We start from the raw sequence: 26,864 nt of genomic DNA on the forward strand, positions 1-26,864 counted from the left end.
CCCCCCTGCGCCTAGGGTTGGAAACCCTAGGTGGGGGGCGCGCCCCACTTGCCTCTCCATCCCCCCTGGCCGCCGCCCCCCTTGGGAGATTAGATCTCCCAGGGCCGGCGCCCCCCCTGGGGGCCTATATAAAGGAGGGGGGAGGGAGGGCAGCCGCACCCTGTGTCTTGGCGCCTCTCTCCCCCTGCTACACCTCTTCCTCCTCCCGCAGCAGCTTGGCGAAGCCCTGCCGGAGTCCTGCTGCATCCACCACCACGCCATTGTGCTGCTGGATCTTCATCAACCTCTCCTTCCCCCTTGCTGGATCAAGAAGGAGGAGACGTCATCCGCTCCGTACGTGTGTTGAACGTGGAGGTGTTGTCCGTTCGGCACTTGGTCATCGGTGATTTGGATCACGGCGAGTACGACTCTATCATCACCGTTCTCTTGAATGCTTCCGCACGCGATCTACAAGTGGTATGTAGATGCAATCTCTCTCCTATGACTCGTTGCTTAGATGAACTCATAGATGGATCTTGGTGAAACCGTAGGAAATTTTTTTTAATTTTCTGCAACGTTCCCCAACAGTGGCATCATGAGCCAGGTCTATGCGTAGTTCTCTATTGCACGAGTAGAACACAATTTTGTTGTGGGCGTAGATCTTGTCAACTTTCTTGCCGCTACTAGTCTTTTCTTGCTTTAGCGGTATTGTGGGATGAAGCGGCCCGGACCGACCTTACACGTACGCTTACGTGAGACAGGTTCCACCGACTAATATGCACTAGTTGCATAAGGTGGCTAGCGGGTGTCTGTCTCTCCTACTTTAGTTGGAGCGGATTCGACGAAAAGGGTCCTTATGAAGGGTAAATAGAAGTTGACAAAATCACGTTGTGGTTATTCGTAGGTAAGAAAACATTCTTGCTAGAACCCAATTGCAGCCACGTAAAAGATGCAACAACAATTAGAGGACGTCTAACTTGTTTTTGCAGCAATTGTCATGTGATGTGATATGGCCAGAAGTTGTGATGAATAATGAATGATATATTGTGATGTATGAGATCATGTTCTTGTAATAGGAATCACGACTTGCATGTCGATGAGTATGACAACCGGCAGGAGCCATAGGAGTTGTCTTTATTTTTGTATGACCTGCGTGTCATTGAAGAACGCCATTTAAATTACTTTACTTTATTGCTAAACACGTTAGCCATAGAAGTAGAAGTAGTCGTTGGCGTGACAACTTCATGAAGACACGATGATGGAGATCATGGTGTCATGCCGGTGACGAAGATGATCATGGAGCCCCGAAGATGGAGATCGAAGGAGCTATATGATATTGGCCATATCATGTCACTACTTTATATAATTGCATGTGATGTTTATTATGTTTATGCATCTTGTTTACTTAGAACGACGGTAGTAAATAAGATGATCCCTTATAATAATTTCAAGAAAGTGTTCCCCTAACTGTGCGCTGTTGCTAAAGTTTGTCGTTTCGAAGAACCACGTGATGATCGGGTGTGATAGATCCTTACGTTCACATACAACGGGTGTAAGATAGTTTTACACATGCAGAAACACTTAGGGTTAACTTGACGAGCCTAGCATGTACAAACATGGCCTCGGAACACAAGAGACCGAAAGGTCGAACATGAGTCATATGGAAAATACGATCAACATGGAGATGTTCACCGATGATGACTAGTCCGTCTCACGTGATGATCGGACACGGCCTAGTCGACTCGGATCGTGTAACACTTAGATGACTAGAGGGATGTCAATCTGAGTGGGAGTTCATTAAATAATTTTATTAGATGAACTTAATTATCATGAACTTAGTCTAAAGTCTTTGCAAAATATGTCTTGTAGATCAAATGGCCAACGCTCATGTCAACATGAACTTCAACGCGTTCCTAAAGAAAACCAAGCTGAAAGATGATGGCAGCAACTATTCGGACTGGGTCCGAAACCTGAGGATCATCCTCATAGCAGCCAAGAAAGATTATGTCCTAGAAGCACCGCTAGGTGAAGCACCAATCCCAGAGAACCAAGACGTTATGAACACTTGGCAGTCACGTGCTGATGATTACTCCCTCGTTCAGTGCGGCATGTTTTACAGCTTAGAACCGGGGCTCCAAAAGCGTTTTGAGCGACACGGAGCATATGAGATGTTCGAGGAGCTGAAAATGGTTTTTCAAGCTCATGCCTGGGTCGAGAGATATGAAGTCTCTAACAAGTTCTATAGTTGTAAGATGGAGGAAAAGAGTTCTGTCAGTGAGCACATACTCAAAATGTCTGGGTTGCACAACCGCCTGTCCCAGCTGGAGATCAACCTCCCGGACGAGGCGGTCATTGACAGAATCCTTCAGTCGCTCCCACCGAGCTACAAGAGCTTTGTGTTGAACTACAATATGCAGGGGATGGTGAAGACCATTCCTGAAGTATTTTCAATGTTGAAGTCAGCAGAGGTTGAAATCAAGAAAGAACATCAAGTGTTGATGGTCAATAAGACCGCTAAGTTCAAGAAGGGCAAGGGTAAGAAGAACTTCAAGAAGGACGGCAAAGATGTTGCCGCGCCCGGTAAGCCAGTTGCCAGGAAGAAGTCAAAGAATGGACCCAAGCCTGAGACTGAGTGCTTTTATTGCAAAGGAAAGGGTCACTGGAAGCGGAACTGCCCCAAATACTTAGCGGACAAGAAGGCCGGCAACACTAAAGGTATATTTGATATACATGTAATCGATGTGTACCTTACCAGTACTCGTAGTAACTCCTGGGTATTTGATACCGGTGCCGTTGCTCATATTTGTAACTCACAGCAGGAGTTGCGGAATAAGCGGAGACTGGCGAAGGACGAGGTGATGATGCGTGTCGGGAATGGTTCCAAGGTCGATGTGATCGCTGTCGGCGCGCTACCTCTACATTTACCTACGGGATTAGTTTTAAACCTCAATAATTGTTATTTAGTGCCAAGTTTGAGCATGAACATTGTATCTGGATCTCGTTTAATACGAGATGGCTACTCATTTAAATCCGAGAATAATGGTTGTTCTATTTATATGAGAGATATGTTTTATGGTCATGCCCCGATGGTTAATGGTTTATTCTTAATGAATCTCGAACGTAATGTTACACATATTCATAGTGTGAATACCAAAAGATGTAAAGTTGATAACGATAGTCCCACATACTTGTGGCACTGCCGCCTTGGTCACATTGGTGTCAAGCGCATGAAGAAGCTCCATGCTGATGGACTTTTAGAGTCTCTCGATTATGAATCATTTGACACATGCGAACCATGCCTCATGGGCAAAATGACTAAGACTCCATTCTCCGGAACAATGGAGCGAGCAACCAACTTATTGGAAATCATACATACTGATGTGTGTGCTCCAATGAGCGTTGAGGCTCACGGAGGATATCGTTATGTTCTCACTCTCACTGATGACTTGAGTAGATATGGGTATGTCTACTTGATGAAACACAAGTCTGAGACCTTTGAAAAGTTCAAGGAGTTTCAGAATGAAGTAGAGAATCAACGTGACCGAAAGATAAAATTCTTACGATCGGATCGTGGAGGAGAATATTTAAGTCACGAATTTGGTACGCACTTGAGGAAATGTGGAATCGTTTCACAACTCATGCCGCCTGGAACACCTCAGCGTAACGGTGTGTCTGAACGTCGTAATCGCACTCTATTGGATATGGTGCGATCTATGATGTCTCTTACCGATTTACCGCTATCATTTTGGGGATACGCTCTAGAGACAGCTACATTCACTTTAAATAGGGCACCGTCTAAATCCGTTGAGATGACACCGTATGAACTATGGTTTGGGAAGAAACCTAAGCTGTCGTTTCTAAAAGTTTGGGGATGCGATGCTTATGTCAAGAAACTTCAAACTGAAAAGCTCGAACCCAAGTCGGAAAAATGCATCTTCATAGGATACCCTAAGGAAACCATTGGGTATACCTTCTACTTAAGATCCGAGGGCAAGATCTTTGTTGCCAAGAACGGATCCTTTCTGGAAAAAGAGTTTCTCTCGAAAGGAGTAAGTGTGAGGAAAGTAGAACTCGATGAAGTACTACCTCTTGAACCGGAAAGTAGTGCAGCTCAGGAAAATGTTCCTGTGGTGCCTACACCGACTGGAGAGGAAATTAATGATGATGATCAAGGTACTTCGGATCAAGTTGCTACTGGAATTCGTAGGTCCACGAGGACACGTTCCACACCAGAGTGGTATGGCAACCCTGTCCTAGAAATCATATTGTTAGACAACGGTGAACCTTCGAACTATGAAGAAGCGATGGCGGGCCCAGATTCCAACAAATGGCTAGAAGCCATACAATCCGAGATAGAATCCATGTATGAAAACAAAGTATGGACTTTGACTGACTTGCCCGATGATCGGCGAGCGATAGAAAACAAATGGATCTTTAAGAAAGAAGACGGACGCGGATGGTAATGTCACCATCTATAAAGCTCGACTTGTCGCTAAGGGTTATCGGCAAGTTCAAGGGATTGACTACGATGAGACTTTCTCTCCCGTAGCGAAGCTTAAGTCCGTCCGAATCATGTTAGCAATTGCCGCATACTATGATTATGAGATATGGCAGATGGACGTCAAAACGGCATTCCTTAACGGATATCTTAAGGAAGAGCTGTATATGATGCAGCCGGAAGGTTTTGTCGATCCTGAATGCTAACAAAGTATGCAAGCTCCAGCGATCCATTTATGGGCTGGTGCAAGCATCTCGGAGTCGGAACATTCGCTTTGATGAGATGATCAAAGCGTTTGGGTTTATGCAGACTTATGGAGAAGCCTGCGTTTACAAGAAAGTGAGTGGGAGCTCTGTAGCATTTCTCATATTATATGTAGATGACATACTTTTGATGGGAAATGATATAGAATTCTTGGACAGCATTAAGGCCTACTTGAATAAGTGTTTTTCAATGAAGGACCTTGGAGAAGCTGCTTACATATTAGGCATCAAAATCTATAGGGCTAGATCGAGACGCCTCATAGGTCTTTCACAAAGCACATACCTTGATAAGATTTTGAAGAAGTTCAAAATGGATCAGTCCAAGAAAGGGTTCTTGCCTGTATTGCAAGGTGTGAGATTGAGCTCGGCTCAATGCTCGACCACGGCAAAAGATAAAGAAGAGATGAGCGTCATCCCCTATGCCTCAGCCATAGGATCTATTATGTATGCCATGTTGTGTACCAGACCTGATGTAAACCTTGCCGTAAGTTTGGTAAGAAGGTACCAAAGTAATCCCGGCAAGGAACACTGGACAGCGGTCAAGAATATCCTGAAGTACCTGAAAAGTACAAAGGACATGTTTCTCGTTTATGGAGGTGACGAAGAGCTCGTCGTAAAGGGTTACATCGACGCTAGCTTCGACACAGATCTAGATGACTCTAAGTCACAAACCGGATACGTGTATATGTTGAATTGTGGGGCAGTAAGCTGGTGTAGCTGCAAGCAGAGCGTCGTGGCGGGATCTACATGTGAAGCGGAGTACATGGCAGCCTCGGAGGCAGCGCATGAAGCAATTTGGGTGAAGGAGTTCATCACCGACCTAGGAGTCATACCCAATGCGTCGGGGCCGATCAAACTCTTCTGTGACAACACTGGAGCTATTGCCCTTGCCAAGGAGCCCAGGTTTCACAAGAAGACCAGGCACATCAAGCGTCGTTTCAACTCCATCCGTGAAAATGTTCAAGATGGAGACATAGATATTTGCAAAGTACATACGAATCTGAATGTCGCAGATCCGTTGACTAAACCTCTTCCGCGAGCAAAACATGATCAACACCAGAACTCTATGGGTGTTCGATTCATCACAATGTAACTAGATTATTGACTCTAGTGCAAGTGGGAGACTGTTAGAAATATGCCCTAGAGGCAATAATAAAAGGATTATTATTATATTTCCTTGTTCATGATAATTGTCTTTTATTCACGCTATAATTGTATTATCCGGAAATCGTAATACACGTGTGAATACTTAGACCACAACATGTCCCTAGTGAGCCTCTAGTTGACTAGCTCGTTGATCAACAGATAGTCATGGTTTCCTGACTATGGACATTGGATGCCGTTGATAACAGGATCACATCATTGGAAGAATGATGTGATGGACAAGACCCAATCCTAAGCATAGCACAAGATCGTGTAGTTCGTTTTGCTAGAGCTTTTCCTATGTCAAGTATCTTTTCCTTAGACCATGAGATCGTGTAACTCCCGGATACCGTAGGAGTGCTTTGGGTGTACCAAACGTCACAACGTAACTGGGTGACTATAAAGGTGCACTACAGGTATCTCCGAAAGTGTCTGTTGGGTTGACACGGATCGAGACTGGGATTTGTCACTCCGTATAATGGAGAGGTATCACTGGGCCCACTCGATAGTGCATAATCATAATGAGCTCAAAGTGACCAAGTGTCTGGTCACGGGATCATGCATTACGGTACGAGTAAAGTGACTTGCCGGTAACGAGATTGAACGAGGTATTGGGATACCGACGATCGAATCTCGGGCAAGTAACATACCGTCTGACTAAGGGAATAGTATACGGGGTTGCTTGAATCCTCGACATCGTGGTTCATCCGATGAGATCATCGAGGAGTATGTGGGAGCCAACATGGGTATCCAGATCCCGCTGTTGGTTATTGACCGGAGAGCCGTCTCGGTCATGTCTGCATGTCTCTCGAACCCGTAGGGTCTATACACTTAAGGTTCGGTGACACTAGGGTTGTATGAATATGAGTATTCAGCAAACCGAATATTGTTCGGAGTCCTGGATGAGATCCCGGACGTCACTAGGAGTTCCCAAATGGTCCGGAGGTAAAGAATTATATATAGGAAGTGCTGTTTCGGCCATCGGGAAAGTTTCGGGGTCACCCGGTATTGTACCGGGACCACCGGAAGGGTCCCGGGGGTCCACCGAGTGGGGCCACCTATTCCGGAGGGCCCCGTGGGCTGAAGTGGGAGGGGAACTAGCCCCTAGTGGGCTGGTGCGCCCCCCCCCCCCCGGCCCCCCCTGCGCCTAGGGTTGGAAACCCTAGGTGGGGGGCGCCCCACTTGCCTCTCCACCCCCTTGGACGCCGCCCCCCTTGGGAGATTAGATCTCCCAGGGCCGGCGCCCCCCTGGGGGCCTATATAAAGGAGGGGGGAGGGAGAGCAGCCGCACCCTGTGTCTTGGCGCCTCCCTCCCCCTGCTACACCTCTTCCTCCTCCCGCAGCAGCTTGGCGAAGCCCTGCCGGAGTCCTGCTGCATCCACCACCACGCCGTTGTGCTGCTGGATCTTCATCAACCTCTCCTTCCCCCTTGCTGGATCAAGAAGGAAGAGACGTCATCCGCTCCGTACGTGTGTTGAACGCGGAGGTGCTGTCCGTTCGGCACTTGGTCATCGGTGATTTGGATCACGGCGAGTACGACTCCATCATCACCGTTCTCTTGAACGCTTCTGCACGCGATCTACAAGTGGTATGTAGATGCAATCTCTCTCCTATGACTTGTTGCTTAGATGAACTCATAGATGGATCTTGGTGAAACCGTAGGAAAATTTTTTAATTTTCTGCAATGTTCCCCAACAATATTACATTCACTGGGCATCGAAGTTCGCCACCAGTGATCATAAAGCGCAACGAAGAAGCAGATTACAAAAGCTGGGCACTGTTGCAGCGTAACAAAATAATACTGAACGGAGACCACTTCCAAGACAGTTCAAGAAAGGTTAGCCTTGCGCAGGAACTGCTGCCCAAGCTGCTGAGTAAGGCTGTGAGACCGGCCTAGCATGTCGGTCATAGCTTCCAGGTGTAGCTGTTTAGCGATGAGGGTTCTCATTGGTGTTCTCCGCAATCTTTCTTAGAGATAGGACTTCAAGTCGAAGTTGAGTTGCGGAATGCCTTTCTGCTAGAACTTGGGACTGAAGAAGTCGAACTGATTCAGACAACAAATTCTATGAGCTTGTCTGATTGCTAGTCTCAAGTAACTTGAACACTGCATCAAGACAAGACTTTTGGGTTGTCTCGCTATCTTCAAGATGTTTTGCCTTCTTTGCTGCAATATATGTTGGGTTCGTCTCACAGCCTTCAGCAGACTTGTGCATGCCATCAGGCATATCACCCTGAAACAAAGCAGAGAGATGACAGGTTTTGCACGTGTATAAACAAAGATGATAATTGTGCTGTGAAGTCCATCCAATTTTAAATTAGAAAATAAAGAGTAAGTTTAAAATATCAATAGCATAATTTGACATTGTTCATAATGCGGGGAGCTTCACCACACTACTGGATTACCATGTCAACATAACAAGCATAGATGAAGGGCAAAGAAAATCATTGTATCTATAAACATGTCACCTCTCTGCATTGCACGTTGCAGAGGTAAGAATAGGTTTCTATAATCCCTCCCTAGCCCCCATCTTGTGGGGGAGCTTCTATGCATTGCTTCTATCCTTTTGTCCATTTTTAAACAACTGACACTGGTGATTTCCTTAATTACTTCTGGTGGACACGAGCTGCACTTAAATTTTGCTTTTTATATTAATCCAGAAGGAGAAAGGGCCCAAAGTGATCTGCAGCGGTACTAGTTGAGATCATATTAGTATCGATGGTGAGTTCAACACTTAAAAATCCATCGTGCTGCAATAGTCTGAATCATCGTGCTCACAAGCTCCGGCCGCTAGCTACTATGTGTTTCAGTCATGGACAACAATTTTGATATTCCTCAGAGTTTTGATCATCCCCCAACAGCCACCGCCGCCCCTATGTGTCTCGTGCTCCCGCCGCCGCCGTTGTCATAGAGTTAGGGTTCGGGTGGGGAATCAGAAGGGAAGGTATGGGGCCACATCACACGCACTTCTGCTTTTTCAGCGGGCTAACGCGGGGTAGAAAGGACTTTTCATGTCGCACATAAGGGTGTTCGTTTTTTCCCTTAAAAAAAAGGGTGTTCGTGGTTAAAAATGACGGAAAGGTTATAAAGAGAATAAAATAAAATTTGAGTGTCAAAAGCGGAAGAAATTTTTTAGGGCAAAAAAGGAAACTAAGAAAGAAGTCAAATAAGGAATTATCTCCAGATCTCCTCCCTTCCGCCGCCGCCGCCGCTCAAAAATTCCCCACCAGAAACCCTCGCCGCCTCAACCCTCCATGCCGCCACTCGCATCTGGAGGAGATCTTCCTCCGCCTGCCGCCGGACGAGGCTGAGCATCTCGTGCGCGCCTCCCTCGCCAACAAGTTCTGGCTTGGCCTCCTCTCCGGCGCTCGCTTTCGCGGCCGCTACCGTGAGTTCCATGGAGCTCCCCCCATGCTGGGCTTCCTTTATTCCTGCCACTGGAACTCCCGCCCGAAGATGGAAGATAATATCCCACACTTTGTCCCCACCACGAAATTTCGTGCGTGCATTCCCGACGATGACTGGGGGGACTGGGAATATGATGCGTGGGACTGCCGCCATGGTCGTGTTCTCCTTGGCGATGCGGGCTATAAACCCATGACGCTCACCGTTTGGGACCCCATGACGGGCTGCCGTAGGGAGCTGGATGCACCCGTCCTGGTGAACAAAAGCTATGGGGCAGCGGTGCTCTGTGCTGCAAGCGGCTGTGACCACAGTACGTGCCATGCAGGGCCCTTCCAGGTCGTCTTCATCGCTCTGAACAAGACTGATGCTCATGATTGTGTTGCACAGGCGTGGGTGACCTTGCCGGTGACAGGTGACCACAGCAACCCCATTTTGTTGAGCATATACCGTTCTCATTTTGATAAGTGGAGCAATCCATGCTCCGGCCTTCATCTTGACTCTGATGTGTGCATCCACAAAGCGCCTCCTGTCTTCGTCCAAGACACACTTCACTTCAAGCTTCGTAGCTGCGTCGATGATCGCCTAGTAGGAATTCTCAAGTACGACATGAGCACTAATTGCTTATCACTGATTGATATGCCGCTTGTGGGGCCTGTCATTGCTGATGATGTTATCCTCATGGCGATGGAGGATGACAGTTTGGGGTTTGCACATGTGGGTGGGTTAATCCTCAATCTGTGGTCAAGGCACATGGATTCTGACGGAGTTGCATCATGGACTCAGCGTACAGTCATCAATATCAACGACATCCTTCCCATTCGAAATCCAAAGAAAAGACTTAGGCTGATTGGATCTATGGAAGGCATCAATATCATTTTCGTGACCACGGATCTTGGCATTTACAAGATTAATCTGAAGTCACTACAGTGGAAGAGAGTATGGGAGAGAGAAAAGTTTCAAGTTTTCATCCCATACATGAGTTTCTACAATTCACAAGGTATGTTTGTATCTATATGTCCTTTCTTTTGTGATGTCGGAACAACTCTCAAATAATACTCCATACAAGTTAGTGGAATAAACAAAACATTGAATGCCTAGTCAGATTGAAAGTTATGATTGAAATGGGTGCGAACAAACTTTGAGTGCCGTGTGGTTACAACTAATTATGCTTATTTTGCAATTTATACAGTATCATGTAATCCCCCTTCTAGAATCATACTGACAAACCTATGTTTGCAGAAAGGGTGACCCCAGTGACGCGGCGCATTAAGAATGTGTGGTTGAATATGTATGAGGCTACACTCATCAACAAGATAGGTGACAAACTTGGAGGGAACAGGGGTCTCGCGAAGTCCTGATGAATTATGTCATCATTCAGTAGCCCTTTTGGTGCAGCGGTGCTTGCTTGTTTTCTCATGTTGGTAGCTTCTGTCAGTTAGCTTGATAATCTCCTGTGTTAGTGGCCGAGTGAATTGATTATCTTTGTAATGAACCTCTAATTTGATGTACCCTGTTGTAGAATTTACTTGAAAAAGCATTTGCAGACAGTAACTTGGTATTACCATTTTAAAAACTCTACAGTTTGCTCTCTCCCTGCTTTGATCCAATCTTTAAATTCATCTTTGAAAAGATGTACTGTTGGTGAGAAGATGATGAGGCCATGTCCAGAGAGATGGTGGTTTCTGCTTCCCAAGAGATGGCATGATGAACCTTTTTACACCCTGGCTTGCTGGGTTTTTTCTAAATGAATAATCTGATGGATTTAATTAGTGCTACCTGCCAAGTGCTGGTGCATTTAGCAAGCAATGTTGCTGAAGAGTATAGCATGCTAACTGGATCTCGAGCTATAAGTTTAGTGAACTATAGAATATGGGGCTGCATGACTATGAAGATCTCATAGAGATTTTAACTGCTTCAATAGCTCCAGAAAACTACCCCGCAAAAAAAAAAACTCCAAAAAACTGTTAGGTGTGTGTTCGTTATTCGTTGTGCATCTTTAGCCATGTAAAGAGATGAAACATGTTGTGCGACAACAAACATTGGCTAGAACAGAGTTTCACCTGTAACCTGCTCAACCTCTTCTCAGGCCCACAATTGCAGTATTCAGATGTGCCTCCCTCTACCTGCACGCAACTATCTCTCAAGCCTGAAGATCTGTAAACGGCAAATGATCGTTGTTGTTGCTGGTTATATTTTATCGATTCAACATACGTAGTAGCTGTTCTCTCAACTCAGAAGTTCCAACTGAACCTCCACTAGGGCCAGTACTGTTCTATCTTTCACAGCACCCTCATAGATCGGAGCACATTGTTCTGTGAAATTTCCATCCAACCACATCATGCGTTATCAGGTATGTTTGGTTTACGACAAAAGATACCGTCCCTTGTTATTTCCTTCTATCTGTGTCTGTGTCTCTTGTTATTTCCTTCTATCTGTGTCTGTGTCTCTTGTTATTTCCTTCTATCTGTGTCTGTATTCATGCGTTCCAAAAGCATTCATCATACATTCATGTGTACTGGTTATACATGTCTCGGAACTTGAATCCATTGAAACACAGCAGATCCGCAAATACATGTCTCAAGAATACACTATGCCTCGATTTATTTCAGGTGCACATAAACATGTGTGCATCCAGCGTCTGCCACTAGCGATGCCAAAGCAAACAAAGTTTCACAGATGGCTCGACTCAGAAGTGACAAATCCTTTCTCTCTCAAGCTCTCGATTGTCTCCTTGAGGCTCGTCTCCAGGGGGGTCAGCTCCATGCCCAGACTTCTTATCTTGTTCTTTGATACCTGGTAGATTGTGGCAAACGGCGCATCATCTGCACACCTGCACACAAGAAAGGAAAAAAACTAACTTCAGGGGTCCCGTCGCCATATGGTGCAAAGGAACAGATTAAGCGCTCTCTACAATGTTGAGAAATGCATGATTGGAAAACATCTATTATGTCCCTCAAGCCTCAACAAGAAACAAGCAACTAATAATATCCAACAGTATACTGTTCTCGATTCAATTCCAAGGGATTCATTGAATGCTAACTTACTTGTCTGGCACTGGAAATTCAGGATACATCTCGTGTATGATCTTGACAAGGTCCGAGTGGTGAATGACTCTTTCAACCATACAATATCTTCCGTTTGCTGAAGGAACTTCATATGCAAGGATATGTGCCAGGGCAACATCTTTAACGTTTATCCATCCAAAGCAGAAATTGGCGTATGTAGAAGATGATCCTGCATGAAAATACCAAGGATTTCTTGTCAAGAGTCAAACGGTAATGTCCTGTTAGAGTAGACTTCTTTTAGCACAACTACTGTGACTTTAACCCTTTTTTTAGACAGGTAACTATTCTGTTCATGTTTTCCATTGGTCGCTAAACATCCTCTCTGCTAGATGAGAATATATGCATGGCTCTGAAGCTCAAGCGTCCAAATAAATGAACGCAAAGCCAGAGAGAAACGCAAAGGTACCATAGGCAGACCCACATTCAAATGTCCAATTGAAAACAATCCTCTTATTGATATTTCTCACAAGATTCATAACATTCACTGTACATGTAACTTGCGGTAGGATGCATAAACTATTAGCTAGACAAACAATGAAAAGTAGAATCATTCCAATATGGCAATATCTCATAGTGCTTTTGCCAGTACCCAAAAAACACACACAAAAAAAAGGAAATGAAAGAAACATAAATTCAACATCCCTTGAAATATCTTGAGCTTGTTTGCAGAAATTTTGCTAATGGCTAATAGAAATTGCAATATCTTGAGCTTGGGTATTCTCTCAAACAAATGACAAATACAAAATGGGTGTAGGGCATAACGGAGCTCTACCTTACATGCATAGAGTTAACCTATAAAAAGTTAATTATCAAGGCACATACCGACATACCATTTATAAACTTCAATATTGCTTCTGTGCTAGTGTTCAGTGTAGGCTGCAACAGGGGACCGATGACCATTGTTGGGTTTATTGTAATTATTTCTAATCCATTATCATTTGCGTACTTCCATGCAGCCTCCTCGGCAAGGGTCTTGGATAGCACATACCATTGCTGAAGCAGACGAACATTCAGGATAACAAGATGAGAACATAAATGATGTACAGTCAACCATGGATTTAAAATTCAAATACAGAAGGATGTGGAAGTAAAGTTTTGAGATTTGCATACAAAATTAAATAAAGCAATCTAATTTTTAAGTTAGGAAACAAATATCGAAAGAACCCTGTTAAAGCAGAAATTATGGCAGCTTATAGTCAGTATGAGGAACCAAATGCATATCCCCACTGAAGAACGATGTACTTATAATGACAAGTCCATGCGCCAGTTATACAGTAATAGTAGTGATGTACTTATGATTACAAGTCCAGATGTCAGTTATATGGCATTGTATGTCGCTTCAGCATCGATGAGGTAGTATTCAGCATAATCTTGACTAACCAGTGTGTAGATGCAGAGTTGTTATGGCAATTGCTTAGTAACAGCAGGCAGAGACTGACCATCTATAACATACTGGCATTAGTGCTGAGTTAACCAGGTATAATTTTTTTTCCTGAACACTAACCAAGTATAGTATAGTATGACACAAATAAAGATGGAACAAGATCAATTATACTAACCAAGTATAGTATAGTATGACACAAATTATAGACTGACCATCTATAATTGACAGTTACTTTCCTATTCTTAAACTTTTTTGTTGTGGATTATTGATTGTGTATCATTGGACTCAACCTACATCCTTGTGTGAAAACACACAACCAAGGTCTTCAATAACAATGGTATCACCCTCTTATCCTAAGAAAATTCTATTTCAGTAGAGGTGCATTTGCAGAATTGGTGGTATGCAAGTCATCAAGTAGACAAAATAAGGGCATTTCAGTGCGGACGGAGTGAAAGACATATAGAAAGGCAGATAGTATATTTTATTAACGTGATTGCCACTCCATATGTGAAAAACAAGCAGAGGTCTATGAGCACAGAAAGGCATATTACCTTATTCTTTTCGCAGACCTCTGCACTTGAAAACCATGTCTCGTCAACTACTACATCAGGAGTTCTTGGTTTCCCATTGTAGGCAACAGCAGCCATGGATGACGTTACGATCACTCTCTTGATAGAGGCCTTCTTGCAAGAACGGAGAGCATTGAGCGTTCCATTGACTGCTGGGTCAAGTAACTCAGCCTGAAAGACACACATACATATACAAAACAAAAGTTATCAGTCTCATGATGTAGTGTAACTCAGCTGCTAGGTCAAGTATTGAGCGCAATATTTGGCCCATCTCCAACAAGGTGCTCCTTCCTGATGAACATTATGTAGTCATCAGTCTCATGGTGCTAACCTTGGGATCCTTGACATTGTGATAAAAGGGAGAGGCCGTGTGGAAGACACAATCGCAGCCGGCAACGGCATCATCGAAAGAGCCTTCTTCCAACAAGCTTGCTTTGAACAAGTGCAGCCTGTCCTTGGCTCCATCCAGGGCCTGCAGGTGCAATGTTTTCTTTGGGTCGGCTGGAAGAAGGAACCGTCAGTTCAGTTAGCACCGCACATGCATGTTATATTAAAAAGGAAACATTCCAAGTGTCAATTTATGCTGATTTTGAACTCCAACAATCTAATCTAAAAGATTTGTAACGAAAAAATTGACTGTCACAGGAACACGCTAGCCACACTATCACTTGTGTAGTTTTTAATGGCTGCCACTTGACTCTGTATTTAGACTTGGATATATAGTTGTACTAGGGAGCCAGAATTATGTTAAGGGAGGGAGTCACAGCATGCTCTTATTGCTAACTAATTCAGTAGTATACAAGGGAGTGAGTGAACAGAGGCAGAATTTATGTTAATTTTGAACTCGAACAATGTAAAAGATTTATAATGAAAAAAATTGACTATTCTAGACTTAGATTTATAATACGTACTATAATATAAAAGTTGCAGCAGGGAGATGGCGTTGACTTCCAAGCACTGCATGCCACTCACTCACTCACTCACTCACAGCATGCTAACAAATTCAGTCAGCTTCTTCTTCTTCTTTCTTGGATTATTAGTTTCAATCTGACATCCTGAACAAAACCTAGTCTCCCAGCCACGATAACCATGAACAAATCCATGAATCCCTCGGTGCGGCGGGGACCGATAACCAACCGATAACCATGGATCCGCCAGCTAGAGCAGGCGGAAAAGGAAGGGGATGGGATGGAAGGGGGTGGGGTCCTGAGTACTGACCGGTGTCCCTGACGGTGGCGCGGACGGTGTAGCCGCGCTGGAGGAGGAACTTGACGAGCCACGAGGCGATGTAGCCCGAGGCGCCGGTGACGCACACCACCTTCCCCGTCCCGGAGCTCATCTCGCCGTGCTCTTTTCCGGCTGCGGCTGGGCGGGTGTGGTGGACTGTGGAGTGGAGCAGAGCGGAGACAGGGAAAGGGGAAGGGGAAAGGGGAGAGATAACTAGTGTCAGCGTCGTGGTGGGTGGGCCGCCTCCGTCTCGGCAAGTCGTCACCGTACACGTACACGCTATAGCTGGCCAAACGGGCCGGGATAGTTGGGCCGGCCCGGTAGCACGGCCGGCACCGCACAGGCCTGGCACGGCACGGCACGTGCTAAACGGGCCGGGCTCGGCACGCGGCACGCCATGGGCCGTGCCTGGGCCTGAAGGGCGAGCACGCGGGCCGGCACGGCACGGCCCGATTAACTTTTTTATATTTTTTATGTATTCTAATATGGGCCAACAGGTAAAAATAGGCTAAAAACGCTCAGTGCGCAAAATAGGAGGTAGATTAGTGGGCCTGATGTGCCGGTGGGCCGGCCCGATTAGCATACGGGCCGTGCCTGGGCTGCAGGCTGCAGCACGCGGGCTGGCACGGCACGGCCCATATAATAATCGTGCCTAGGCGGGTCGGGCCGTGCCTGGGCTGCAGGCTGCAGCACGCGGGCTGGCACGGCACGGCCCGTATAATAATCGTGCCTAGGCGGGCCGGGCTGTGCCAGGCACGATTAGGATGGGCCGTGCCGGGCCGGGCCGGGCCGGCCCGTTTGGCCAGCTATGGTACACGCCACGCACCTACAGCCGGCGTAGGCAGCTGTACTCACTTTGTTTACCTGCCATGGGCAGACCGGCCCGATCTTGTCCACGGGCCGGGCTCGGGCCTAGATTTTAAGCCCGGCGGCTGGGCCGGGTCGGACTTGGGCCCATCGTATTCGCACGTTAACGAAGAGGCCCGGCCTGAGGTCCGGCGGGCTTTTAGCATGATGGGTTGGGTTTGGGCCTGATTTTTAGGCCTGATGGCTGGGCCGGACTCGGGCTTGGGTTTTTTGCATCAGGCTTTGGTAGGCCCGGCCCGACAGATGGCCAGGTATGGTTTGTAGCATCCGCGAGATTAGTAGTTTGATCTAATTTCTTAGTGAGACAAAAAACATTATTTAATTGGACCCACTCCGTAATACACCGGGTTGGCGTCTTTGTGGGAAGCCTCGCAGCAGGCCTACCTCCAGGCACGGGTAGCCTGCCATGGACCCCGCGTGTCTTGATTTTAACCCAAGCTTGGCCTTGAGCTTTCGGTGGCCCATAGGATGGTCAATCTTGGCAAGAAACACTAACCTTCCAAAATCAATATAAAAACCTACCCTCGAACCTCCTCCCCCTCCACCCGAAACCCTCGCCTCCACCAACCATGCCGCCGCCGCCGCCCATAGAATTGCTGCCCGACGAGCTATTCGAGGAGATCTTCTTTCGCCTCCCGCCGAATGAGCCCGCGTGCCTCCTGCGTGCCTCCGTTGCCAACAAGCGATGGCTCGGCATTCTCTCCTGCCATGCCTTTCGTGGTCGCTATCGTAAGTTCCATGGATCTTCCCCCATGTTGGGGTTCATTTATTCCTGGCCCCTCGACTTTCTCCCGAGGAAAGCCCCCTCGCCGCGCTTCATCTCCACCATAAAATTCGGTGCAAACATTCCCGACAACCGCGGGGGTAACTATAAATACCCTGTGTGGGACTGCCGTCATGGTCGCGTTCTCCTTCGGGATAATTGGACGCCAACGCACCTTGTTGTTTGGGACCCCATGACAGGTCGCCAAAGAAAGTTAAAGGTGCCCACGTCGATGGGCTACGTCGATGGGGCCACTGCACTGCTTTGTGCAGCGAGCGATTGTGACCATCGCGCGTGTCATGCAGGGCCCTTCCAGGTAGTATTCTTGGGCCTTGACTTGACAGATGATGACAATTGTGTTGCACATGCACGTGTGTCCTCGCCGGTGACAGGTGACTGGAGCAAGTCATGCTCTGATGTTGAGTGGAGCGATATGTCCTCTAGTCTACAACTTGCACCTGATGCATTCATCGACTCAATGCCCTCCATCCTTGTTGAAAATGCACTTCACTTCATGCTTACACATGATGATGATGATAGTGTAGAAATTCTGAAGTATGACTTGAGCTCTAATTGCTTATCGTTGATTGATACGCCATTGTCCGGGGCTATCATTAGCGGTTCCACTATCCTCATGGCGATGGAGGATGGTAGTTTGGGGTTTGCGCATGTGGACAAGGTAACCCTCAACATATGGTCAAGACAATTGGATGCTAATGGAAAAGCGTCATGGACTATGCGTAGAGTCGTCGAACTCATAAACCTTCTCCCTTTTCAAAATACCAACAAAAGACTCAGACTGGTTGGATCTGTGGAGGCCAGTGATATCATTTTCATAACTGCGGAGCTTGGCATCTATGAGGTTAATATCAAGACACTACAATGGAAGAAGCTATGGAAGAGAGAGAAATTTCGTTATTTGATCCCATACATGAGTTTCTACAATCCACCAGGTACATCTATATGCCCTTTCTTTTTTTATTTGGATCCATTCTTATATAAATACTAATATATTACTTAATGTTTAATCATATTAGTGATGATCACATAGAAAGTTATATATTCATATGTGCTCGAGCAAACTTCCAGCAATATATTTCATATGTGCTCAAGCAAACTTCCAGCAATATATTTCATATGTGCTCAAGCAAACTTCCTATAACATGGATCCTCGAATGTTACACCCAATTATGCTATGTCTACTTAATTGAAGATTTATCGTGGCATCCCCTTTTTGAAATCACACTGACACATTAATACTTACAGAATGGCTGAGACCTTGTGATGTGGCGCATTGACAATGTATGATCGAGTAGTCTTAAAGGTATGGGCCACTCTCATCAACAAGAAAGATGACTAACTTGGAGGCGACAAGTGTCTTTTGATGAATCATGTCACTCACAATATTGTTGGTTTTTTTCTAGTAAGCTTGACAGTTCCATGTGTTGTTGGCATGTCCAAGCAGGCGAATGAATTATGTTGTAATGAATCTCAATTTTCTTGCAACATTAACTTTGTGATTTTTGGTTTAATTGCCTTCAAAATTTATTTGTAGCCAATAGCTTAGTCTTTCCATTTGAACTCTACAATTTGCACTACTTCTTTTGATCTAGTTTCTAAATTGGTCTCTCAAAAGATGTGACATTGATGAGAAAATGGTGATGGCATATGCCCACAGCGAGTGGTTTCTATTGTCTAAGACATGATATGATGATAGTTTTGCATGATGGCTCGCTGACATGTCTTAATTAATCTTTTGAATTAAAGTAGAGTACATGTTTCTGTGGTTTTATTTATTTATCATGCAATGTTATTGAATAGTATACCATATAAAGTAAAATCTTGAGCCGGGAACTGAAGGCTGGTGGGATATGAGCCGCATGACAGCATGAAGATCTCATAGATCTTTTACTTTATTCAGCTCCTCCACAAATCTCTTTGGTGTTTGTTCGGTAATTGTGCCAATGTGGACACAATTAATAGTAGATTGTGATGTCCATGAAGTGAGATGGAGATGTTCATATGCTTTGTCACATATTTTAAGGCTATAGTGATCATTGCAATTGTTTTGGTTTTACATATTCTAGACTGATTGCACGTATTAAGACATTTTACTCAAAATCACAAAGACACATTTTTCTATGTTTACTGTACCTATATAAGGAAGAGGCAGAGCTCCATTCCAAGTTCCTTGATAGCTGATGATTAACATTGTTCACCGTTCATGGCCAAAATAGATCTTATTAGTACACATTGCTTGTTGAGTATGTCATTCTACTATGTGCATCGGTGCATTTACTCTACACCATTTGTGACCTTTCTTGCGTTTACAAGGCGATGTGTATATATGTACGCGCAGTTGTAGTTGGCATCTACTTCCTCCTAAATTATTATAAGAGATCTTCACATAGCCATTTGGTTGCTCGCACCAACTCCAACACAAGCAAAGTGAGTGCAAAAAGCCTGTTTGGTTACTCATGTGAGGTGTTGGCCCGTGCTCGCACGATACTCCAAGCAATGTATATCTTGGTTCAAGGAAAACACTTGGATTTGCGATTTTTCATGGAGCCAGGCTAACGCGATTGCAAGGCGGGGGCCAGCTTATGTAGGGAGCGGGCGTGGAGATGGCGAGATATGAAAATCTGCTGGCTTGAAATCTAGTCTCAGCCCCCTTCTAGTTGTTCACTTCCAGCAGGAGGTCAAATCCAACCACGATTTTGGGCACTGTTCGTGCCGGCGATTTAGATCTGCGGTGCCGACAGCGGCATGGACAAAGATCTCCGGCACCGGAACATGCTTCTCACCTTCGTTAACTGCTCCTCCCCTTCGTCTCCATCTCCGTCTCGTTCGCCTCATCTCCGGCACAAGCAGGTTGTCGTCGTTGTCTCCCATGGAGGTAAGCAACATACAACCACCCCATCCCTGCACTGCTAGGTTGTTAGGTAAGGTGTAGGTTTGATTCCATCGTTACTTACCACAACATCGATTTCACTGTGACGAATGAATGAAGCTTTCAGTTATTAACACTCGTAGCTATGATTTAGGACTGGTTCATGTTAGTCCACAAGAGTGCGGTTCTTCGCAATTCCATGAGTGTGGACATATATGCTCCAATGCTTCCCGAGATAGAGAGAGGATGACTAATCCGAACTACATGAGAACTACATCTACAACCGTAATGATGTAGAGTTTCTGAACATGCTTCGAATAAGTAGCCCTTTTCCAAGCTTGTGAAGACATTTAGGGAGAGGCAATTGCTAATAGATAGTATCCACACATCTTTTGAAAGAGCAAGTAACAATGTTTCTTCATCTTGTAGGTCATACCCAAAGGTTTAGAGTGATTCATAGCACATTTAGGAGATCCGATGAGACAATATCCCGGTATGATTGGAGAGCTGGGAGGAGAGATGATGAAGTCATCTACTGGTCAAACTCCTTTGAAGATATGAACCAACTATAGATGGTATCCATATTTCAAGGTGGGCAGTACTAATTGTTAGTTCATGCCATGGCATGAATTTATTGTTGTGAACCATAACAGTTTCACTTTGTTCATGCCTGAAAATGATTGTATTAGCGCAATTGATGCTACTCATATGCAAACCTGGCCAAACGAATCGAATTTCGCATACCAGCCTAGAATTTTGTCAAATGGAACCATCAATAATTTTCTTATCATCCCAACCTCAGGATGACCTACGCGACCATGTCATATCTTGAACTTATCAAGATTCTAGAAAATTATTTTTTATGCCAAATGTGTAGCTTGTTTAATGCATGTATAATACAATCCACAATATAGAGAAGCATTTACTTTGAGATTTCCTTGAAAATCCCTTTTGCTGAGTTACGAGTAGGTTTTCAACCTCACTCAGTTTATGAATTTCAACATAAGCAATTTTACGGATATTCTTAGAACTCAACAAGGTATTATTAAAATATAGATACATATGCATCCAAGATTACCATATAGTATCCATAAGGAGTGCAATTGTTGAAGCAACAATTACAGCACCATGACCAACAATGTCACGACACTTCCACTGCTCTTCATAATAGTCTGGAAATATTGAATCTCCCTTAAAATCATGTTAGTAGAACCAGTTTCCACAAACACATTTCTTTCTCAATTGGATCATTTCCAGAAGTTATCTAGAGTATAGTATACATATAAAGTCATGTAGAAATATATATACACTATATGTCGCTAGAAAGTTAAGTCCACTAGCATGTCATCGAGACTAAGTAGTGAGTCTTTCTATTTGCAAGCATGCTCCTGATTGCCCATATTCTAAGGAACATCTTGAGACTCGAATCCATGAAAACACAACGGATTCACAGAGTGCAATATGCCTCCATTTATTTTAGGTGTACATAAACATGCATGCATCCAGTGACGCCAAAGCAAAGAAAGTTTCACAGATGGCTCGACTCAGAAGTAACAAATCCTTTCTCTCTCAAGCTCTCAATAGTCTCCTTGAGGCTCGTCTCCAGGGGAATCAGCTCCATGCCCAAACTTCTTATCTTGTCCTTCGATACCTGGTAGATAGGGACAAATGGTGCGTCATCTGCACACCTGCACAAAAAATGGAAAATAATGAGTCCCGTCACTACAATGTCCATGAAGCCTCAACAAGAAATGGTGCAAATGAACAGCTTAAGCGCTCTTCGGTGTCCGTGAAGCCTCAACAAGAAACAAATAACTAATATCCAACACTGCTGTTCTCGATTCGATTCCAAGGAATTTACTTGAGAAAGCGCTTGCAAAGAATGTTAGCTTACTTTTCTGGCACTGGAAAGTTGGGGTACATTTCACGTATGATCTTGACAATCTCCGAGTGGTGAGCAACTCTTTCAACCATACAGTATCTTCCGTTTGCTGAAGGAACTTCATATGCAAGAATATGTGCCAGGGCAACATCTTTAACATTTATCCATCCAAAGCTGAAATTGGGGTATGTAGAAGATGATCCTGCATGAAAATACCAAGGATTTCTTGTCAAGAGTTCAGAGATGTCCCGTTAGAGTAGACTTCTTTTGGCACAAGAACTGTAGTTTTTAATATTTTTGAGACATAAGCATCTACGTCATGCATGTTTCTCATCGGCCAACAAATATCCTCTCTGCTAGATGAAAATATATTCATGGCACTGAAGGTACCATAGGCCAGACCCCCATAGAGAACAATCAAATGTCCAATTAAACAGTCATCTTATTGATATTTCTTATAAGATTCATAACATTCACCGTACATGTAACGTGCAGCTTTAGGATGCACAAACTATTAGCTAGATAAACAATGAAGAGTAGAATCATTCCAATATGGCAATGTCTATAGTGCTTATGCCAGTGCCCAAAACACATGTACACACATAAAAAGAAATGAAAGGAACATAATTCAATAGCACTTGGAATATCTTGAGCTTGTTTGCAGAAATTGTGCTAATGGCTTAACAGGGGTATTCTCTCAAACAAATGACAAATGCAAAATGTGTGTAGGGTGTAACAGAGCTCTACCTTACATACTTGCACAGAGCTAACCTAAAAAATTAATTATGAAGACACATACAGACATACCATTTATAAACTTCAATATTGCCTCTGCGCTAGTATTCAGTGTAGGCTGCAACAGGGGACCGATGACCATAGCTGGGTTTATTGTAACTATTTCAAATCCATTATCATTTGCAAACTTCCATGCAGCTTCCTCAGCAAGGGTCTTGGATAGCACATACCATTGCTGAAGCAGATGAACATTCAGGAGAACCAGATGAGAATGCAAATGATGTACAGTCAAGTACGGATTTAAAATGGCAATACAAAAGGATGTGAAAGTAAAGTTTTGAAAGATTTGCATACAAAGTTATATAAGGCAATCTAATTTCAAGTTAGGTAACAAATATCGAAAGAACTCTGTTAAAGCAGAAATTATGTCTAAGCTTATAGTCAATACGAGGAATGGAACGCATATCCCCACTGAAGAACAATGTGCTTATAATGATAAATGCAGGTGTCAGTCGTATGGTAATAGTAGCGATATACTTATGATGACAAGTGCAGATGTCATTCGTATGTTAATAGTAGTGAAGTGATTATATATTTATATGCCGGTTCAACATCTATGAGGCAAGTACTATGTTTATATTCAGCAGAATCTTAACTGAATAATGTGTAGATGCAGAGTTGTTCTGCAATTGTGTAGTAGCAGCAGACAGAGACTGACTACCTATAACATACTGGCACTGGTGTTGACTTAACCAGGTATAGTTTTTTTTTCTTCCTGAAAACAAGTATAGTATGACACAAATAAAGATGGAACAAGATCAATTGACAGTTACTTTCCTATTCTTAAATTTCTCGTTATGGATTATGTATAATTGGACTCAACCTACATCCTTGTGTGAAAACACAAAAACCAAGATCTTCAACAACAATGGTATCACCCTCTCATCCTAAGAAACTGTATTTCAGTAGAGGTGTATGTAAGTCATCTAGTACGCTAATCAAGGGCATTTGAGTGCAGGCAGAGTGATAAATATAGAGCACAGGCATATGTATTTATTAACATGACTTGCCACACCATATGTGAAAAACAAGCAGAGCTCTACCAGCACAGAAAGACATATTACCTCATTCTTTTCACAGACCTCTGCACTTGAAAACCATGTCTCATCAACTACTACATCAGGTGTTCTGGGCTTCCCATTGTAGGCAACAGCAGCCATGGACGACGTTATGATCACTCTCTTGATTGAGGCTTTTTTGCAGGAACGGAGAACATTGAGTGTTCCATTGACTGCTGGGTCAAGTAACTCAGCCTGCAAGACAGTAAAGACACACATAAGTACACAGAACAAACGTCCAGTGAAGCTGTTGAATTTACTAACTAAACATCATAAACAGTTTTAGCTGTTGAAAACATAAGCCCGCACACATGCATAATTAAGGAACAAACACATGCTGTCTGTAATTGTGCACAAGATGGTCATGATATAGTACATGCTAACCTTGGGATCCTTGACATTGTGATAAAAGGGAGAAGCCGTGTGGAACACACAGTCAGAACCCGCGATGGCAGCATCGAAGGAGCCTTCTTCTAACAAGCTTGCTTTGAACAAGTGCAGCCTATCCTTGGCTCCATCCAGGGCCTGCAGGTGCAACGTTTTCTTGGGGTCGGCTGAAAGAAGGAAATATCAGTTCTTTATTTATTAAAAGGGGTGACTCCCCCGATTTCATTAATGAAACCAAATCTGTTTATAGCCAAAGCAATCCAAACCACCAGGGAAACCCAGCTCAAGAGAGACCTAAACCCAGCTGACACAGCCAAGGTAAAACACCCCCACCCACTCAACCCATTCAGCCAAGATAATTATTAAATAGAAAACATTCCAGCATGCCAACATTTATGTTAATTGAGTGTCACAGGAACACGCTGGCCACACTATTATGAGAACTCACTTGTGTAGTTTTTTAATTTGGAAGTCAGACTGGCTGCCACTTGAGTCTTACTAGACTTGGATATATAGTTTCGTCAGGGAGATGCCGTTGACTCCCCAACACTAGCACTCACAGCATGCTCTTATTGCTAACTAGTAATTAAGTAGTGTACAAGGGAGTGAGTGAACAGAGCCTGAATTCATGTTGATTTTGAACGCCAACAAATCTAAAAGATTTATAATGGGGAAAAAAATTGACTGTCGCAGCGACATGCTAGCAACAGTATTATGTTTGTGAGAGCTAGGTTGTGCAGTTTAAAATTCACAAATCAGGATGGCTGCCCCTTGACACTTCCAGACTTGGATTTGTAAATATAACAGTTGCAGGGAGGGAGATGGCGTTGACTCCCCAACGCTGCCACTCACTCACTCACAGCATGAACTAATTGGTCCCTGACGCTGTATCAGTTCCAATCTGACAACCTGAATAAAACCTAGTCCCCCACCCACTGAATCGATGAACCCCTGGCGGGGCGGCCGCGGGGACCAAGCAACAACCAACTGGGCCGTAACCATGGATCCACCACGTAGTAGATCAGGCGGAAAAGGAAGGGAACAAGGGGAGGGAGAAGGGAAGGGGGTCCTGACCGGTGTCCCGGACGGTGGCGCGGACGGTGTAGCCGCGGTGGAGGAGGAGCTTGACGAGCCAGGAGGCGATGTAGCCCGAGCCGCCGGTGACGCACACCACCTTGCCCATCCCCGAGCTCATCTCGCCGTGCTCTTTCCGCCGGCGGCGGCTGGGTATGGGTGGAGACTCGGAAGGGGAGGATGGGTAGGTAGGACTGTGGAGTGGAGATCGGAGAGGGGGGAGAAGAGATGCTGCTGGGCTTGCGCTTCCGACTCGACCCAGCGTCAGCGCACACGCCACGCTGAACTTTTGAAACGTCCGTGTGATTCAAGTGGACTCCCTCTCACTTTCTTCCTGAACGCCTCGACTATATCTGGCCATGGGCCGGGCCGGGCCGGGCTTGGGCCGGGCCTAAAAAAGCCCACGGCAGAAAACTGAGGCCCAGGCCCTCCCAGGCCCTACCATCGGGCCTACTTTTCAAGCCCAAGCCCGGCCCATCTGGTAAAAAGCCCTCGAAAGCCCTTAGGGCTTAGGGCCATAGGTCGGGCCTCTTCCTTAAAATGCCAATATGCCAAGCCCAAGCCCGTCAAGGCCTTGCTGGTGGGCTCAAAATTTAGGCCTAAGCCCGGCCCACGAGCAAGCCCATCGGGCCTAGGCCCTGGATTTTAGGGCCAGGCCTGGGTGGGCCGACAGGGCCGGACCAGAGATGGCCAGGACTAGCCTCGACTGACACTCCTCAAACATACTGCCTTTGTGACCGTGACATGTGGGCCCAACAGGTGGATGGCCCACATGTTAGTGACTCAAAGGCAGGTGCCTTTACGGCACTGGAGCTGTGTCCATGGCTTTGATGATCAATTTACAACAGGCTCTTATGAATTTTTTATTTTGAAACTAAAGGGGTTGCCCCCTGCCCCAACTTTTTATTGAAAAAGCAAAGGCAACCAAAACACACTGTTAATAGCTCTCGGCTCTAGCCAGAAGTAGCCGCAGCAGAATTATTATTGATGAAGCAGCAAAAGTCTGAACACCTACAAGATAACTAGGATACGACCCCTACAGGGAAGGCAACGTACAAGCTAGGAAATCCCTACAGGAGCATCTACATGCCAGGCAATCCTAAGCAACTCCCGATGATGATGGTCGAGCAGCTTCAAGCATTGGAGGATTAGCACAGCTTGGGAGTCCACGCACAGTATCTTCCGTTGATGGATATGCCTCCCCACCATTTCCAGCACACACTTGATACTTCGCCATCTTCTTCCATGGAACACAATTTCATTCCGAAACAACCATAAGCTCCATAAGGTAGCAGCATAAATCAGGTTTATAGCATCATAGCATTTTTCTTCTTCTTCCAAAAAGGAATAAAAGATTCAAATGATTCAGGTACATGCATCTTAGTGCAGTTAGAGATCACCAGCCACACTTGTCGGGCCACCACACATTCAAAAAACAAGTGATGGATACTTTCAGCTTCACTACAGAAGACACATGTCAAGTCTTTCACATGCTGGCATTTAACCAGATTGTCCCTAGTCAGACTCTTGTTATGCACCATTAGCCAAAGAAACACATGGATATTAGGTGGGTGGGACACTAATTTTCCAGATAAAATCTCTCCAGATAGAGACCAC

The 26,864-nt window shown here is 44.9% G+C and overlaps 3 protein-coding genes across 4 annotated transcripts in view; 1 reads left to right on the top strand and 2 right to left on the bottom strand.

Moving 5' to 3' along the window:
- The window catches only part of LOC119310680, a 13,485-nt gene extending 2,652 nt beyond the window's left edge, over positions 1 to 10,833 (top strand). Inside the window, exons 2-5 of the mRNA XM_037586344.1 lie at positions 8,743 to 8,825; positions 9,018 to 9,698; positions 9,807 to 10,283; positions 10,526 to 10,833. Coding sequence (XP_037442241.1) covers positions 8,743 to 8,825; positions 9,018 to 9,698; positions 9,807 to 10,283; positions 10,526 to 10,644 — 1,360 coding nt within the window. The 3' untranslated portion in view covers positions 10,645 to 10,833. The remainder of the gene's footprint in view (positions 1 to 8,742; positions 8,826 to 9,017; positions 9,699 to 9,806; positions 10,284 to 10,525) is intronic.
- Positions 10,834 to 11,765: 932 nt separating this feature from the next.
- Positions 11,766 to 15,747, bottom strand: LOC119312867 (phenylacetaldehyde reductase-like). Its single transcript, XM_037588644.1, has 6 exons — positions 15,523 to 15,747; positions 14,636 to 14,805; positions 14,287 to 14,475; positions 13,182 to 13,344; positions 12,331 to 12,520; positions 11,766 to 12,116 (listed from the first exon to the last, which is right to left on the bottom strand). Exons 1-6 carry the CDS (start codon positions 15,641 to 15,643, stop codon positions 11,957 to 11,959), a joined length of 993 nt encoding a protein of 330 aa, XP_037444541.1. The 5' UTR covers positions 15,644 to 15,747; the 3' UTR covers positions 11,766 to 11,956.
- Positions 15,748 to 21,219: 5,472 nt separating this feature from the next.
- The window catches only part of LOC119312868 (phenylacetaldehyde reductase-like), a 9,180-nt gene continuing 3,535 nt past the window's right edge, over positions 21,220 to 26,864 (bottom strand). Inside the window, exons 1-6 of one of the 2 annotated variants that reach the window (XM_037588645.1) lie at positions 25,248 to 25,520; positions 24,171 to 24,340; positions 23,793 to 23,981; positions 22,741 to 22,903; positions 21,946 to 22,135; positions 21,220 to 21,739 (exon numbers count right to left, since the gene is read on the bottom strand). In XM_037588645.1, the coding sequence (XP_037444542.1) occupies positions 21,580 to 21,739; positions 21,946 to 22,135; positions 22,741 to 22,903; positions 23,793 to 23,981; positions 24,171 to 24,340; positions 25,248 to 25,368 (993 nt within the window). In that variant the 5' untranslated portion in view covers positions 25,369 to 25,520 and the 3' untranslated portion in view covers positions 21,220 to 21,579. Of the gene's footprint in view, positions 21,740 to 21,945; positions 22,136 to 22,740; positions 22,904 to 23,792; positions 23,982 to 24,170; positions 24,341 to 25,247; positions 25,521 to 26,864 lie in introns of those variants that run through there. The other variant, XM_037588646.1, reaches the window with a different exon arrangement.

The sequence above is a fragment of the Triticum dicoccoides genome, chromosome 5B (assembly GCF_002162155.2).
Source record: "Triticum dicoccoides isolate Atlit2015 ecotype Zavitan chromosome 5B, WEW_v2.0, whole genome shotgun sequence".
NCBI classification, from domain to species: Eukaryota; Viridiplantae; Streptophyta; class Magnoliopsida; order Poales; family Poaceae; genus Triticum; species Triticum dicoccoides.